At 43.2% G+C, this 14,719-nt stretch overlaps 1 protein-coding gene across 2 annotated transcripts in view; it reads left to right on the top strand.

Moving 5' to 3' along the window:
* Nucleotides 1–14,719, top strand: part of LOC310635594 (CD209 antigen-like protein C) — a 51,345-nt gene that overhangs the window by 19,705 nt on the left and 16,921 nt on the right. The window contains exon 5 of one of the 2 annotated variants that reach the window (XM_083354720.1): nt 7,475–7,620. In XM_083354720.1, coding sequence (XP_083210846.1) covers nt 7,475–7,620 — 146 coding nt within the window. The remainder of the gene's footprint in view (nt 1–7,474; nt 7,621–14,719) is intronic. The other variant, XM_083354721.1, reaches the window with a different exon arrangement.

Genomic DNA, 14,719 nt, shown 5'->3' on the forward strand with positions numbered 1-14,719 from the left:
GGAAGGGACCTTGGAGGTCATCTGGTCCAACCCCCTGCTAAGGCAGGAAACCCTATACCATTTCAGACAAATGGCTGTCCAGTCTCTTCTTAAAAACTTCCAGTGTTGGAGCATTCACCACTTCTGGAGGCAGGTTGTTCCACTGGTTAATTGTTCTAACTGTCAGGAAGTTTCTCCTTAGTCTAGGTTGCTTCTCTCCTTGACTAGTTTCCATCCATTGCTTCTTGTCCTGCTTTCAGGTGCTTTGGAGAATAGCTTGACTCCCTCTTCTTTGTGGCAGCCCCTGAGATATTGAATCACTGCTATCATGTCACCCCTCACCCTTCTCTTCGTTAAACTACACATACCCAATTCCAGCAACCGTTTCCTATTTTCCTAATTCACTTTTTCACTTGTCCTAATTCACTCTAAAGCTTTCCCTGCACAGAGCCTTAAGTAACACCAGCTGCCTGCAATTAGTGCAGGTTCTCATCCCACCAGGCTCAAGGTTGAGTCAGCCTTCCATCATTCCGAGGTAGGTAAAATGAGGACTCAGATTGTTGGGAGCAATAAGCTGACTTTGTAATAATGCTGCTTGTGGGGGGGGGTGTGAAAGCTCTAATAGGCAGGCATATACATAGAATGAAGGCTATTGCTAAGCACATTGATTTGTGCTTTAAATTGTAAGCCGCCCTGAGTCTTCGGAGAAGGGTGGGATATAAATGGGATTAAAAAAAAAGACCAAATGGGAGATCCACTCCAGGTTTTCCAGCCAGCCCGCCCAGTTCCTGAGTCAAATGTGTCCTTAGATCTAAGCTGCTGCTCTGGCTATGCATTCCCCACCTGCCTTTCAAGTTGCTCTTGCATTCTCCACCTGCCTACAGCTGCTCTTCAACTTTAGAAGGAAAGAAGCCCAGACCCCAGCCTGTAAAAAATCACAGACTGCAGCTTCTACTCCAATTGGTCCCGCTTTTCCTGCGCAGACTAAATGGAAGATCCGCTCCAGGTTTTCCAGCCAGCCCTGTCCCTAAAGTTTCAGCACCCGGCGTATAAGACGACCCCTGACTTTTGAGAAGATTTTCATGGGTTAAAAAGTAGTCTTATACACCGGAATCTACGGTATGCATGCCAGCCAAATAACAAGTCGTGGCCCACCAGATTTAATAATCTCCCTTGTGTTAAATTAATCCAATCACTTATCGCTGACAACGCAGCAGCTTCATAATATAATTTAAAGTTGGGCATTTTAAGACCACCTCTTTCACGCGTATCCTGCATAATCTTAAATTTAACTCATGGCCTTTTCCCTGCCCATACAAATTTATTGATACCCTTTTGTCATTCCTCCAAATTTGAGTCTTTTTTAAGAATAGGTATCATTTGAAATAAAAATAGAAATTTAGGTAAAACATTCATTTTCACTGCTGCAATTCTTCCCAGTAGAGACAACTGCAATTTTTCCCAGCTCTCCAATTCTTTTTGAATTTTTCCCCATAACTTTTCATAATTATTTTTATATAACTTTGCATTTGAGGGTGACAAATACACCCCCAAATATTTAACCCTTTTAACAATCTCAAATCCAGTTAACCCTTCTAGAAGGGCTTTTTGCGATACTGTCATATTTTTGGCTAATATTTTAGTTTTTTGTATATTGACCTTAAATCCAGAAACCTTTCCATATTGCATTATTATCTCCATCAGGTCCACAACAGAATTTTTTGGCTGGATCACCGTAACAACCAGATCGTCTGCAAACGCCCTCAGTCTATTATCCTGATCTCTAATTTGAATTCCCTTAATTTTTTCCGAATTCCGTATTTTAATCAATAATATCTCCAATGTTAAGATAAATAATAAAGGTGACAATGCACACCCTTGTCTTGTGCCCTTTTCAATATTACATACTTCAGTCAAACTATTATTTACTATTATTCAGGCTGTTTGTTTTTGATATAATGCCCTAATTGGTTGTAAGAATTTATCCCCAAAATTCATTTTATCTAAAACTTTCATCAAAAATTGCCAATCCAGTTGATCAAAGGCTTTTTCGGCATCTAAAAAGATCAGCGCCGCAGGGATCTGGTTGTTCCTTTCCAAAAATTCCAACAAGTCTACTATATGCCTCACATTATTTTTCATTTGTCTACCACTGATGAACCCAGTTTGGTCCCCATGAATTATCTGTTGCAGAACCCTCATCAATCTGTTAGCTAAAACCTTAGCAAATATCTTGTAGTAAGTATTTAAAAGTGATTTTGGTCTATAATTTCTTACTTGAGTGACATCCTGATCTTCCTTCGGAATCAAAAAAATAAAGGCAGTTCTCCAAGACGGAGGCACCCTTCCTCCCCTTTGAATTGTCTGAAACAATTCCCTTAGTGGCTTTACCATCTCCAATTGTAGGTTTTTGTAGTACACCGCAGTCAGTCCATCCGTGCCTGGCGCTTTATCCACCTTCAATTGTTTAATTGCTAAAAGGATTTCTTCTTCTGTTATCAGTTGATTAATCTCTTCATTTTGTTCTTGTGTAAGAACCGGGATGTTAGCATTCCTCAAATACATCAATATCTGCTTCATTAATCTTATCTTTAGCATATAATTTGGAATAAAAGTCCAGAAAGGCTTCCTTAATAAGGTCCTGTTGATACCCAACCTTACCCTTATGTTCTATTTTATCTATGTTAGAAGCCCTTTGTTTCTTCCTTAACCTGTAAGCTAACCATCTGCCTGGTTTATTGGCATTGCAAAAAGTGTTGTGTCTAGCAAACCGTAAATTAGTTGCCACCTGATCAGCCATCAACTTATCAAATTGTCCTCTTAACAAATTAATGACCTCTTTGATCTTCACATCCGATGGATTCCGAATTAGGGCCTTTTCTTTTTCTCTAAATTCATTCTCCAATTCCTTCCTCCTAAATTCCAAGTTACGTCTGTATTTGTTATTCATATATATTAACACCCTTGTCATATAAGCTTTACTAGCATCCCAAACCATGTCCATAGAAGTGCCCTTATTCATGTTAGTTTCAAAAAAGTCCTTCATCTGTTTTTTACATTCTTCCACATTTCTCTGATTTCTAAACAAGTTCTCATTTAAGCGCCAAGAGCGCCTATCTCTATTATCCTTGTCAATCTCTAACCAAACTGGACTATGGTCAGACATAGTTCTTGGACAAATCTTTATCTTTTTAATCCTGGAAAAAAAATCATTAATCAGTAATATAAAATCAATCCTGGAAAAAGATTGATGTCTATCAGAAAAAAAAAGTATAATCTTTTTCTTGTAAATGTATTTCTCTCCAAATGTCTCGCAACTCCAGATCATCCTTCATTTCAAAAAAAGATTTAAGCAATCTAGCGTGGCTTGGAATATGCCTAAAAGAGCCACACTTGTCCAGTTGTACGTCCAAGACTCTGTTCCAATCTCCCATAAAAATAAAAGATTTATAATCCAACTGAATAATCTTACTATGTAATGAACTATAAAAATCAGCTTGTTGTTGATTAGGAGCGTACAGTCCAACCAAAAGTGTTTTTTGCCTTCTAACAGCAAATCTATTATAACATATCTTCCTTGTTTATCTGCTTCTATTAGCTCCGCTGTCACCGTATTCTTGACATAAATAACCACTCCATTTTTCTTATTCATTGCAGAAGCACTAAATTGTGTACCCAATCTAGAGTTCAATAGGTACTTTTGGTCCATAACCCTAATATGTGTTTCTTGCAAGCAAATAACATCAGTCTTAAATTGTTTTAAGTATTGAAAAACTTTCTTTCTCTTCTGTGGTGAGTTTAAGCCATTGACATTCCAAGTTAGAAACTTAGTCGCCATCCTTGGTGGCCCGAAGCTTCTGGAGCACGTCTGTCAAGAGTCCCTTAACTTCGTTAGGCCGCGCCCCTCCCACAACTTCGCTATAGGTACGCTTTGGAGGTTCCATAACTTTCTGCTGGTCTTGCTCTTGCTCTTGTCTCGCTCGTCTCAAGGCAGCACGCGTCATCCTCTGCTCTCTGGCATCTTCCGATGAAGCTGTAATTTGATCCCCTCCAGTAGCTTTCTCATCTGTCTGTGTTCCTTCAGCATCTTGAGGCTTTCCCTTGCCATTTTTCTTTGCAGGTTCCAAAGGTGGTAAAGAGGTTGCTTTTAAAACATTGCTATAAAAATCACGTGCCTGGATCACTGTGACCAAACGGTGTCTCATGCCTTCATGCATCACCACCATGCCCACTGGTATCTCCCATCTAAACTTGATGTCGCGTTTCTTAAGTTCCTGTGCCAGAAAAGCAAAATCTTTCCTTCTCCTTAAAATTCTTGGAGGAATCTCTTTTAAAACCAAAACTTCTTGCTCAGCAACCACAAGCTTAGTATCATAAGAAACTTGGATAACTTCATTCCTGATTGCTCTCTTTGTGAAATAAACCACCACATCTCTAGGTAGCTTCCTCTGCCTTGCAATCCATGAATTCACACAAAATATTTTGTCTATATTTCCCTCAATTTCAGCTGCTGACTGTCCCACCTCAGAGACTATCTGCTTTAAATCTTCTTTAGGATTCTCTTTTAAACCTCTGATTCTGATAGCAAACTCCATCTGGTGGTACTGGACCAGAGTCAAATCACCGTCCATATTATCCATCACATTTTCATTCTCTAACACTTTTGCTTCTAATCTGGAATTCTTTTGGCTAAGATCTTCCATTTTTTCGTCCAAGCATTGAATACATAAAGCCACACCTTGAAGTGCAGGCAAGATGTCTGCCCTCATTGCTGTAAACTTCTCTTCCAGCTTTTCCATCTTCTCCTCCAGCTTTTCCATCTTTCCATCTATAATATCTGCTATTTGTTGTGAGTGCTTTTCCAAAGCATCCTGTAAATCTTTAACCGTCAGTGCAGGAGGCAATAAGGCTTGCAGCGAGGACTGTGCACCGGGGAAGCCCCTGCACTCCGGAGAACTTTAGAAGTTTTAGCCGCCATCTTCCCCCACTTTCACTTGCTACGCACTTTCACTTTTAAAGTCCATAAAATCCATTGAACTAGAGAACAAAAATCCACTTCACCTTGACCTCCTGTATCGCTCTGCCTGCCTCTTCACACTCCAAAGTCCTTCCTTCTGCCATGGGTGGTTGCTAACACTTAGTTCTGCTCCCAAAAGCATGGAGCAGAAACGTTGCGCAGCATAGAGCAAACCCAGGCTTCGGGGGGGCTCGATCCTTCAGCCGCCCGAACTAGAAGCTCAGGCGGCCCCGGAGAGCTCAACCCCTACCTGGGGCCTCACCCCCTCCTCTTCTCCCGAGGAGGGGGCTTCCGAACCGCTGAAATAGCTGATTGGCGCTGTTTTCAGCAGTTCTACGAAGCCGCGGAGCGGACAGCCCGGAGATGGCTGTCTTCAGCGTTGCGTCGCCACCGGAAGTCACCACCTAATCTTATTCTACCAGACATAAACCTGATCTACATTATGTACAATAAGAATAGAACATGTTGAGTTCAGTACTTCTATCTCTTCAGTAAAGACATAACACTAAGTGGACTTAAGATAAGATCAACTTTCTTTTTTTTTTATTAAAGAGTTTTACAAAAACAAAATTTTACAATATATCCCCAAATCCCCCCCACCCCAAACCCGCCCACTTCCCCCCCCACACTTCCCAGAGCTAAATACAGGATTATAGTTATAATAATATTCTAAATAAAAATTATGCATAATATACAATTAATTATTCATAATGTGCTTTAACTCCCCTTTAACATAACTACATACAAAGTACCAATAACAATATCCCACTAAAATCTACTCATAAGCTAAATGGAACTTTTTAGTCCCATATTTGTTCTGAATATAATCTATCCATCTCCTCCAAACTGAAATATATCTTTCCTGTGAATGATCTTTCAAGTAAGCAGAAATCTTAGACATTTCTGCAAGATTCGAAACTTTAAGCACCCATTCTTCTATAGTAGGCAAACTATCCTTCTTCCAATATTGTCCCACCAGTAACCGTGCTGCTGTTATCATATTCAACATCAAATTAGTTTCTTTAACATCACAATCTACAACAATACCCAATAAAAACAATTGCGGAGAAAACTTTCTCTTAAAAATCTTTTGAATGTTCCACCAAATTTTAACCCAAAAAGCTTTTATATTTCTACAAGTCCACCACATATGAAAATAGGTGGCTTCTAAACTACCACATCTCCAACATTTAGACTGTAAATTAGGATACATGTTAGACAACTTCTTTGGATCCAGATGCCATCTATAAAACATTTTATAAAAATTTTCTCTTAAGTTTTGAGCCTGAGTAAATTTAACATTTCTGACCCAAATTATCTCCCAAGTGTCCAACGAAATTGGTTCCTGAATATTTTGTGCCCACTTTATCATACAATCTTTAACTTATTCCGTTTCCGAATCCAATTCAATTAAAGCATTATATATCCTCTTTATATGTGCACGATTTAAATCTCTAATTTGTTTTACTAAATTTTGATCTGTAATTGTGATGCCAACCTTTTGGTCTGACTTCCACCTAGCTTTCAATTGGGTATATTGAAACCAAGAGTAACTTATGTTTTCTTGTCTTAACTCATCTAATGATTTAAGTTGCCAATCATTCCCTTGCAATCTAAGTAATTCCTTATAAGAAACCATATCCAAACTCACTCCCATAGATACGCCCTCTATCGCGTGTCCAGGAATTCCCCAAATTGGTATTTTATAATTTAACTTATAATAATACTTTTTCCAGACACGCAATAAAGCAGTTCTAAGAATATGGGATTTAAAAGCCCTGTCCACCTTCTTATCGTAAAGCAAGATCATCTTTCTTTACTGTGGGCACAACGGCACACATCAAAAATGAAATTTAGTTGTCCGCTCTCAAAGTGAAACACATACATGACACACACCTAAAACATACTACATACAACATATGTATAGACCCACACCCCTACATATACATAACAATAAAATATTAAATACTGTCCATCTTGAATATATAACGGAAGGAGGAAGCCTTTTTTTTCCTTGCAAGGAAAATCATGGACATCTCTTTTGCAATTGTTCAAATCAAGATCTTTCCCAGTGGCACTTGACATTTAAGCTCCTTTTAGTTTAATGTTTATGTTATCTGAATGAGACTACTGTATTGCTTTCAGTCCACATCCACTACCCTGCAATCATTGTGATTATGTATATGTATTTCCTCCACAATAATTAGAAGTGTAAGTAGCTATTGACTGTCTTTTACAATCCCAAATACACACAAACACATACACACACACACACACACACACACACACACACGTAAAATGATGGTGTTCCCATGTCAGCATTTGGGTTGGTTACAAGTATGGTACTTAAATCTGGAATTCCAACCAAACAGAGTAGTTTATCGTTACTAATGTTCACACAATAATTTTCATACTAAGAACACTTAAGAACTGAATCAATTCTAAGGTGGCAATATTTTTTTCTCCTTCTCAATCCAGCTTGCAACCCCTTTTCTATGGATTGGACCTTCTTTCAGGGGAGCTACTATTTCTTTTCCTACTCTCCAGGAACTTGGGATGTGGCCAACCAATCATGCACCTCCATGGGATTCCACTTAGTGATGATCAACAGCATAGAGGAAAAGGTAGGATTAGCCAGATTATCAAAAAGGTGGGGAGAGGCTTCCAGTTCTGCGCAGCTAGTGTGACAGCCAAGGGATCGAGACAATCTGACCCCTTGGCTGATTTCTCTCTGTTTGGGGATCCTAAATGGGCCCAAAGCCACCGCAGAGAGATGGCAAGGAAGGAGGGAAGCCCCACCGATCCTGGGGAGATGGTGGTTGATCAGGACGTCTGGGGAAAGCTCTCCAAAAACTGACAGAAGAAAGGCTAGCATCATTCATGAATCTAGCCAAGCTACATGCAGCCAAAGCCAAAAAGCACTAAATTAAGCGTGATTGTAAACAGCATGACTGAACTGGGTAAGAATATTGATTTTCTCTCTTCTACCTGACTGATTTCCTGAGAAAAAAGAAAAAACCCAAGTAAAAATCCTCTGAAAGTGAGTGGGGCGTTCTTTGTTCCATCCTCCTCTAAACCCAAGTTTAGGGGGGGGGGGGGAATACAGAAAAGTGAAAGATGGACTGGTGCTGACACCCAGTGGTGGATGAAAATACTGCCCTAAATATACAGCCCAGAAAGAAAAGCCTGTTGTTGTGACTTTCAGGGCTTTGATTAAACAAAGAGCAGCTGTAACAAAAGAAAAGAAAACATTGCGGATTATCCACAAAGTGAGAATTATAAAACTTAGAAAAAATTTACCTTCCTAGATTACAAATATTTTTTTATTGAAAAGTTTTACAGTACATTTTATTTTTAACAAAACAAAACCCCTCCCAAACCCCTCCCCTCTCCCCAACCCTCCCCAACACCTCCCTCCCTCCCCCTCCCCCCTCCCCGACTTCCCAGAGCTAAATACAGGGTATAAAAGTACAAACAATCATAATCTACCTTATGCAAACAACAATAAACTATTAAATCTATTGCACTTTAACTCATATAAAATAACTACAAGCAATATAAATATCACATCAATACTTATTCAAATGCTAAATGAAACTTTTTAGTCCCATATTTATTACAAATATTTTTTAAATTGCAACTTTAAAGTTATTGGCAGAGAAAGGATTTTTGGTCATTATGGAGTATCAGAGATCTGCAGAAAGAACATACCAAGAAAAAATAAAAATACGTACCAAGAGGAAATATATGTTCTGTTACAACAAATGCAAATGGGTGTATAAGACAACCCCCTACCACTCCTCGGGTAGTGGTAGAGCTCCCCAAGACCTCCCAGAATTATCTGGGGGTCGGAGGGTGAGAGCTCCCATGGAGCCCGAGGCTTTCTCTGAGTCCAGGACGTCTTTGCTCCATGCAGGGGCGAAGCCAGATGCTACATCCACATCTACGGACTACAGTGATTTATAATTGCTTTTAAAGCAGACAGAGCTGACCAGGAGGAGTAAAGTTGCAAGTATTCAGAACTAGGCGGTATTGCCTTCCCCGGTTGTATGTTCCAGGCTGCTCCCCGGTTTTGACCGTCGTGAGAGGGCGGGAATCGATCTGTCCCGGGGTTACCCAGCTCTAGTGGCAGTGGAGCTGGGTTTGCACTCTGGACATTCTCCTTCTATCTTGAGATCCTCCCGTTTCCATCTGGGTCTGCCTTTTTGCCGGATTTGTCTAACAACTACCATGCATCTGACTTATCCGAGCACGGTTTTGTTCGCCCTCAGGGCCCCCCCCATCCTGGGTGCGACCCGCCTCACTCTTCACACTTCCTCTTGATGAAGGGCCCGATTGCTGGGACCCTGAGAGATGGTTGGGCAGGGGCAGGGGCCTCCGGTATAAATTTAATAAGAGGCCCCTGATTACCTTTTTAGTCAAATTTTTTGTGGGGTTAGGGAGGGGGGAGGGTCGTGGTTGGTTGGAAATGGGGGGTAATCCACCAACCGTTGTTCAGGCCAGGCCTGGGATAGATCGTGGGGGGGAGAAGCCAGGGTCTGCTGCCTCCGGAGCTCGGGAGCAGGTTGTGGGACTTCCTATTCCCACGATGTTAGGGAATGGCAGCAGGTGTATGAACAGAGGGCCATATCGATATCCGGGAGGGCATCCCCACTATCTACAAGCGGTCAGGCGCTCCGACCCTCTGCCTTCACCCCAAGGCCCCGGGAGCGAGGATGTGCAGCCACCTGAGCTCCGGCTGGTGTACCTGAACGCCAGGTCCATCGTTAATAAGGCTCCTCTCGTTCGGGATCTGATCGAGGGTGAGCATGCGGACCTGGCTTGCATCACGGAGACCTGGTTGGGCCCAGAGGGTGGTATCCCCTGGTTGAACTTTGCCCACCAGGCTTCCGAGTGCTACACCAGCCTCGGACTCAGGGTAGGGGTGGGGGAGAGGCTGTGGTTATGAGGGAGACCTTATGTCCGCAGGAGGCCACCATTCTTCAGATAGTCGGGTGTGAATCTCTCTTACTGAGGTGTGGTCCTAGGGCGCAGTTGGGCTTGCTGCTGGTGTACCTTTCGCCTAGTCACGCAGCAGCAGCCCTGCCTGAGCTTCTCGATATCCTGTCGGGGCTGGTGATTGAGTTCCCCAAACTCATGGTTTTGGGTGACTTCAATCTACTATCCCTGGGAGGATCATCCGAGTTAGCTCGGGAGTTCATGGCTTCCATGACGGCCATGGACCTGACGCAAGTAATTCATGGACCGACTCATGTGGGAGGTCACACCCTGGATTTGGTTTTTCTATCTGGACGGTGGTTAGATGATCTTGGTGGGGGCTCCCCAATTGTTATGCCCCTGTCATGGACCGATCATCATCTCCTGCAGCTGGTCTTCCACTTTGCTACTCCCCACTGTGGGTGTGTTGAGCCAACTAGATGGTTCCGCCCCAGGTGCTTAATGGACCCTGAGAGGTTCCAGGCAGCGCTGGGGTCCCCACCTGCCTCCTCTGCTCACAGCTCGGCAGATACCTTAGTGGAAGCCTGGGAAAGGATGGCCACGGAGGCACTTGACCGAGTTGTACCCTTGCGGCCCCTGACCTGGTGCAGATCCCAATGGGCTCCATGGTTCTCCGCGGAGCTCCAGGAGATGAAGTGTCGGAGACGGGGCCTAGAGAGCGGTTAGAGGTCCAGCCGATCTGAATCCGACCGATTGCGACTAAGAACCCATATTAGGTCTTATCTCGTGGCGATAAGGGTGGCGAGGTGTAATTACTTCGCTACCCTTATCGCATCCGCAGATAATCGCCTGGCCGCCCTGTTTAGGGTGACCCGCTCCCTCCTTAATCAGGAGGTGAGTGAGGAACCCTTGCAGGGGCGTGCCGAGGAGTTTAGTCAATATCTGTTGGACAAAATCGCTCAGATTTGGACCGGTTTGGACTCCGACTGGGCAGAGTCGGACGATCAGGACACGGGTGGTCTTGTCACTGTTATCTGGGAGGAGTTCGATCCTATAACTCCAGAGGAAGTGGACAGGATTACGGGGAGGCTGAGCTCCACCACATGTTTATTGGACCTGTGCCCTTCCTGGCTGGTTTATGCAGCCCGGGAGGGGACACGAGGCTGGTTCCAGGCAGTTATATCTGCCTCTTTGAGTGAGGGCAGTTTCCCCACCGCCTTGAAGGAGGTGGTGGTGAGACCTCTCCTCAAGAAGCCTGCCTTGGACCCAGCTGTGTTAAATAACTTTCGTCCGGTCACCAACCTTCACTTTCTTGTGAAGGTTGTTGAGAGCGTGGTGGCGCATCAGCTCCCTCTTGTTCTGGATGAAGCGGATTATCTAGACCCGTACCAATCGGGCTTCAGGCCCCGGTACAGCATGGAGACGGCATTGGTCGCTCTGGTGAATGATCTCTGGAGGGCTCGGGACAGGGGATATTCCTCTGTCCTAGTCCTATTAGACCTCTCAGCGGCTTTCGATACCATCGACCATGGTATCTTGCTGTGGTGTCTCAGGGGATTGGGAGTGGAAGGCACGGTTCTTCAGTGGTTGTCCTCCTATCACCTGGGACGTTCGCAGTCGGTGTTGGCAGGGGGGCAGAGGTTGACCTTGAGGCCTCTCGCTTGTGGAGTTCCTCAGGGGTCGGTCCTCTCACCTCTCCTGTTCAACATCTACATGAAACCGCTGGGTGAGATCATTCGTGGTTTTGGAGTTGGGTATCATCAATCAGTATGCTGATGATACCCAGCTTTTCATTTCGACCCCAAACCACCCCAGTGATGCCCTCGACGTGATGTCCCACTGCCTGGAGGCGGTTCGGGTCTGGATGGGGAGGAACAGGCTTCGACTCAACCCTGACAAGACTGAGTGGCTGTGCATACCGGCATCTCGGGATATTCAGGATATTCCATCTCTTTCTATGGGGGGTGAGTTATTACCCCCCGTAGATAGGGCTCGCAACTTGGGAGTCCTCCTAGATTCACAGCTTTCCTTAGAAGACCATATAGTAGCTGTGACTAGGGGGGCCTTCGCCCAGGTTCGCCTGGTGCTCCAGTTGCGGCCCTATCTAGATTGGGATGCCTTACGTACGGTCACTCATGCGCTCGTGACCTCTTGTCTTGACTACTGCAACGCTCTCTACATGGGGCTACCCTTGAAGACCACTCGGAGGCTCCAACTGGTACAGAATGCAGCCGCAAGAGTTGTGTTGGGAGTTTCCCAACACTCCCATGTCACACCTTTGCTCCGCGAGCTGCATTGGCTTCCAGTTGTCTTCCGGGTGAGATTCAAGGTGTTGGTAATGACCTACAAAGCCCTACATGGCATGGGTCCGGAATATCTTGGGGAGCACCTGCGGCCCGCATCAACTTCCCTCCGCCCAGTACGCTCCCACAGAGAGGGCCTTCTCAGGGTGCCACCGGTCAAAGAATGCCGACTAGGGGCCCCCAGGGGGAGGGTGTTCTCTGTGGGCGCGCCAGATTTATGGAACCATCTTCCGGTTGAGCTCCGGATGGCGCCTGAACTCTGCTCCTTCCGGTGCGATCTAAAAACTTACCTCTTCGAACAAGCTGGCCTGGCCTGATGGGATGGGGTTGGGTTTTATTAATGTGTTTTAACCTACTTTTTAATGTGTTTTAACTTATTGTAAGAGTTGTGGGCATTTTGTTTAATCTCTTTTAATTTTTGTATTTTGTCTTTTAACATGTACTGCCCTGTTCACCGTCCTGAGTCCTTCGGGAGAAGGGCGGTATACAAATAAAATTAATAAATAATAATAAATAAATAAATAAACTTGAGGTGCTTTAATCTTCTCCATACATAAATTAGACTTTGAAAGAGAAAGAGAAAAGATGGCACCGAAATGTTTTTTTTTGAAAGAATAAAGCACGAAGATTTTGTTAAAATTTAAACAATATATTGGATTTTAGAGTTTTAAAGAATTTTGTTCATCTTTTTTTATTCTTATTATTATTAAGGGTTCCTCTTTTTTTGGATTTTATTTTTTGAAGTGCAGAGGGAAAGTGAAAGTGATAAGAGAAAGTGAATTGTAGCAAGTTGGAAAATGGCTTCAAGACGGCAGGCAGTTCCTGTTGTTTCCAAAACCTCAATTTCTTCTCCTGTAATACAATCTGCAACTCAATCCACTTCAAAGCCCAGACCCCCTCCACCCTCTCCTCCACCACCAGCACTTACACTTAAAGACTTGCAGGATGCTTTGAAGCTGCAGGCACAAGAAATGACTCAACAAATAAAGGAAGAGGTAGCTGATCTTCTTGAGTTTAAAAATAGAGAGATGAGAGAAGACATTTTGTTTGCATTTCAAGGGCTAGCTGCACATATTGAACGTTTAGATGATCGTGTGGATGAGGTTGTGGAAAATAGTGAAAAACTTGAAAATAGAATTGCTAAAGCAGAAAATAAAATTGATAAAACTGAGGATGAGGTGATTATTTCACAATATAAAGAAATGGAATTTGCTTTGAGAATAAGGGGGTTGAGAGAAAACCCTCGTGAGGATTTACTGGAAGAGGTGATTAAAGTCATTGCTCCCATCTTGGGATGGGATTCTAAGGAGTTATTAAGGGAGGTGGAAATTTTTTTAGGGTCAATTCCTGGATTGCGAGGCAGGAAAATTTACCTAGAGACATGGTGATTTATTTTTCTAAGAAGTCACTTCGAAATGCGATCATCCAGGCCTTCTATCAACAGAGATTTCAAATTGCAGGTCAAGATATTATAATTCTGAAAGAAATACCTCCTAAGATGTTGAGAAAAAGGAAGGATTTTGGTTTTTTGTCTGATGAGCTTAAAAATCGACAAATACCTATTGGAATAGTGGTGAATTATGCAGGGACACAATATAGACTTAATACAATTGCAAAGGCAAAAGATTTTTATACCTATGTCCTGAAAGCAGGTTCACCACAATCTCCATTACTTAAGAAAGTGGAAGAAGATAAACAAGTTGAAGGCGCATCAGCACAGTCTGTTGGAGAGGCACAATTGGCTGAATCCACTGAACAGAGTTTGCTGTTAAAGGGTGATCCAAAAGAGCAGAGAATGATGCGTGCTGCGCACAAATGGAAAGAAAAGGAGCAATTGAAACAGAAGATGGACTCTGGGCCTATGATACAAGGCCCTGTTACTACGGAGCTGGTGGGAGGAGTGCGACCGAAGAGACTAACTGCGGATCTCCAGGTGGCCTTCCAGAGGTTCCAGGTCACTGAGGATGGCGATAAAGTTTTTGACATGGAATGTTAATGGTTTAAATTCACCACAAAAAAGAAAGAAAGTGTTTCACTACCTGAAGCAACATAAAAATGATATTGTTTGTTTACAAGAAACTCATAAAGGAAATGTTTTAGATATTTAAATGTAATTGATTTTAAGAAAATCCCAATGGATAACTAAAAATGGGGAAAATATTTTGAATAGAATTAAAAGATTACCCCTTCATGGATTACTGCCTTGTTGTGGTGAAGGGGCTTGCGTAATTCAATGAAGCTATGAGCTATGCCATGCAGGGACACCCAAGACGGACAGGTCATAGCAGAGAGTTCTGACAAAACGTGATCCACTGGAGAAGGAAATGGCAACCCACTCTAGTATCTTTGCCATGAAAACCCTATGGACAGTACCAAAAGGCAAAACGATATGATGAGCCCCTCAGGTTGGAAGGTGTCCAATATGCTACTGGGGAAGAGCACAGGGCTAGTACTAGTAGCGCCAGAAAGAATGAAGCGACTG

Source organism: Vipera ursinii (genome assembly GCF_947247035.1).
Source record: "Vipera ursinii genome assembly, chromosome: 2".
Classification (NCBI taxonomy): domain Eukaryota; kingdom Metazoa; phylum Chordata; class Lepidosauria; order Squamata; family Viperidae; genus Vipera; species Vipera ursinii.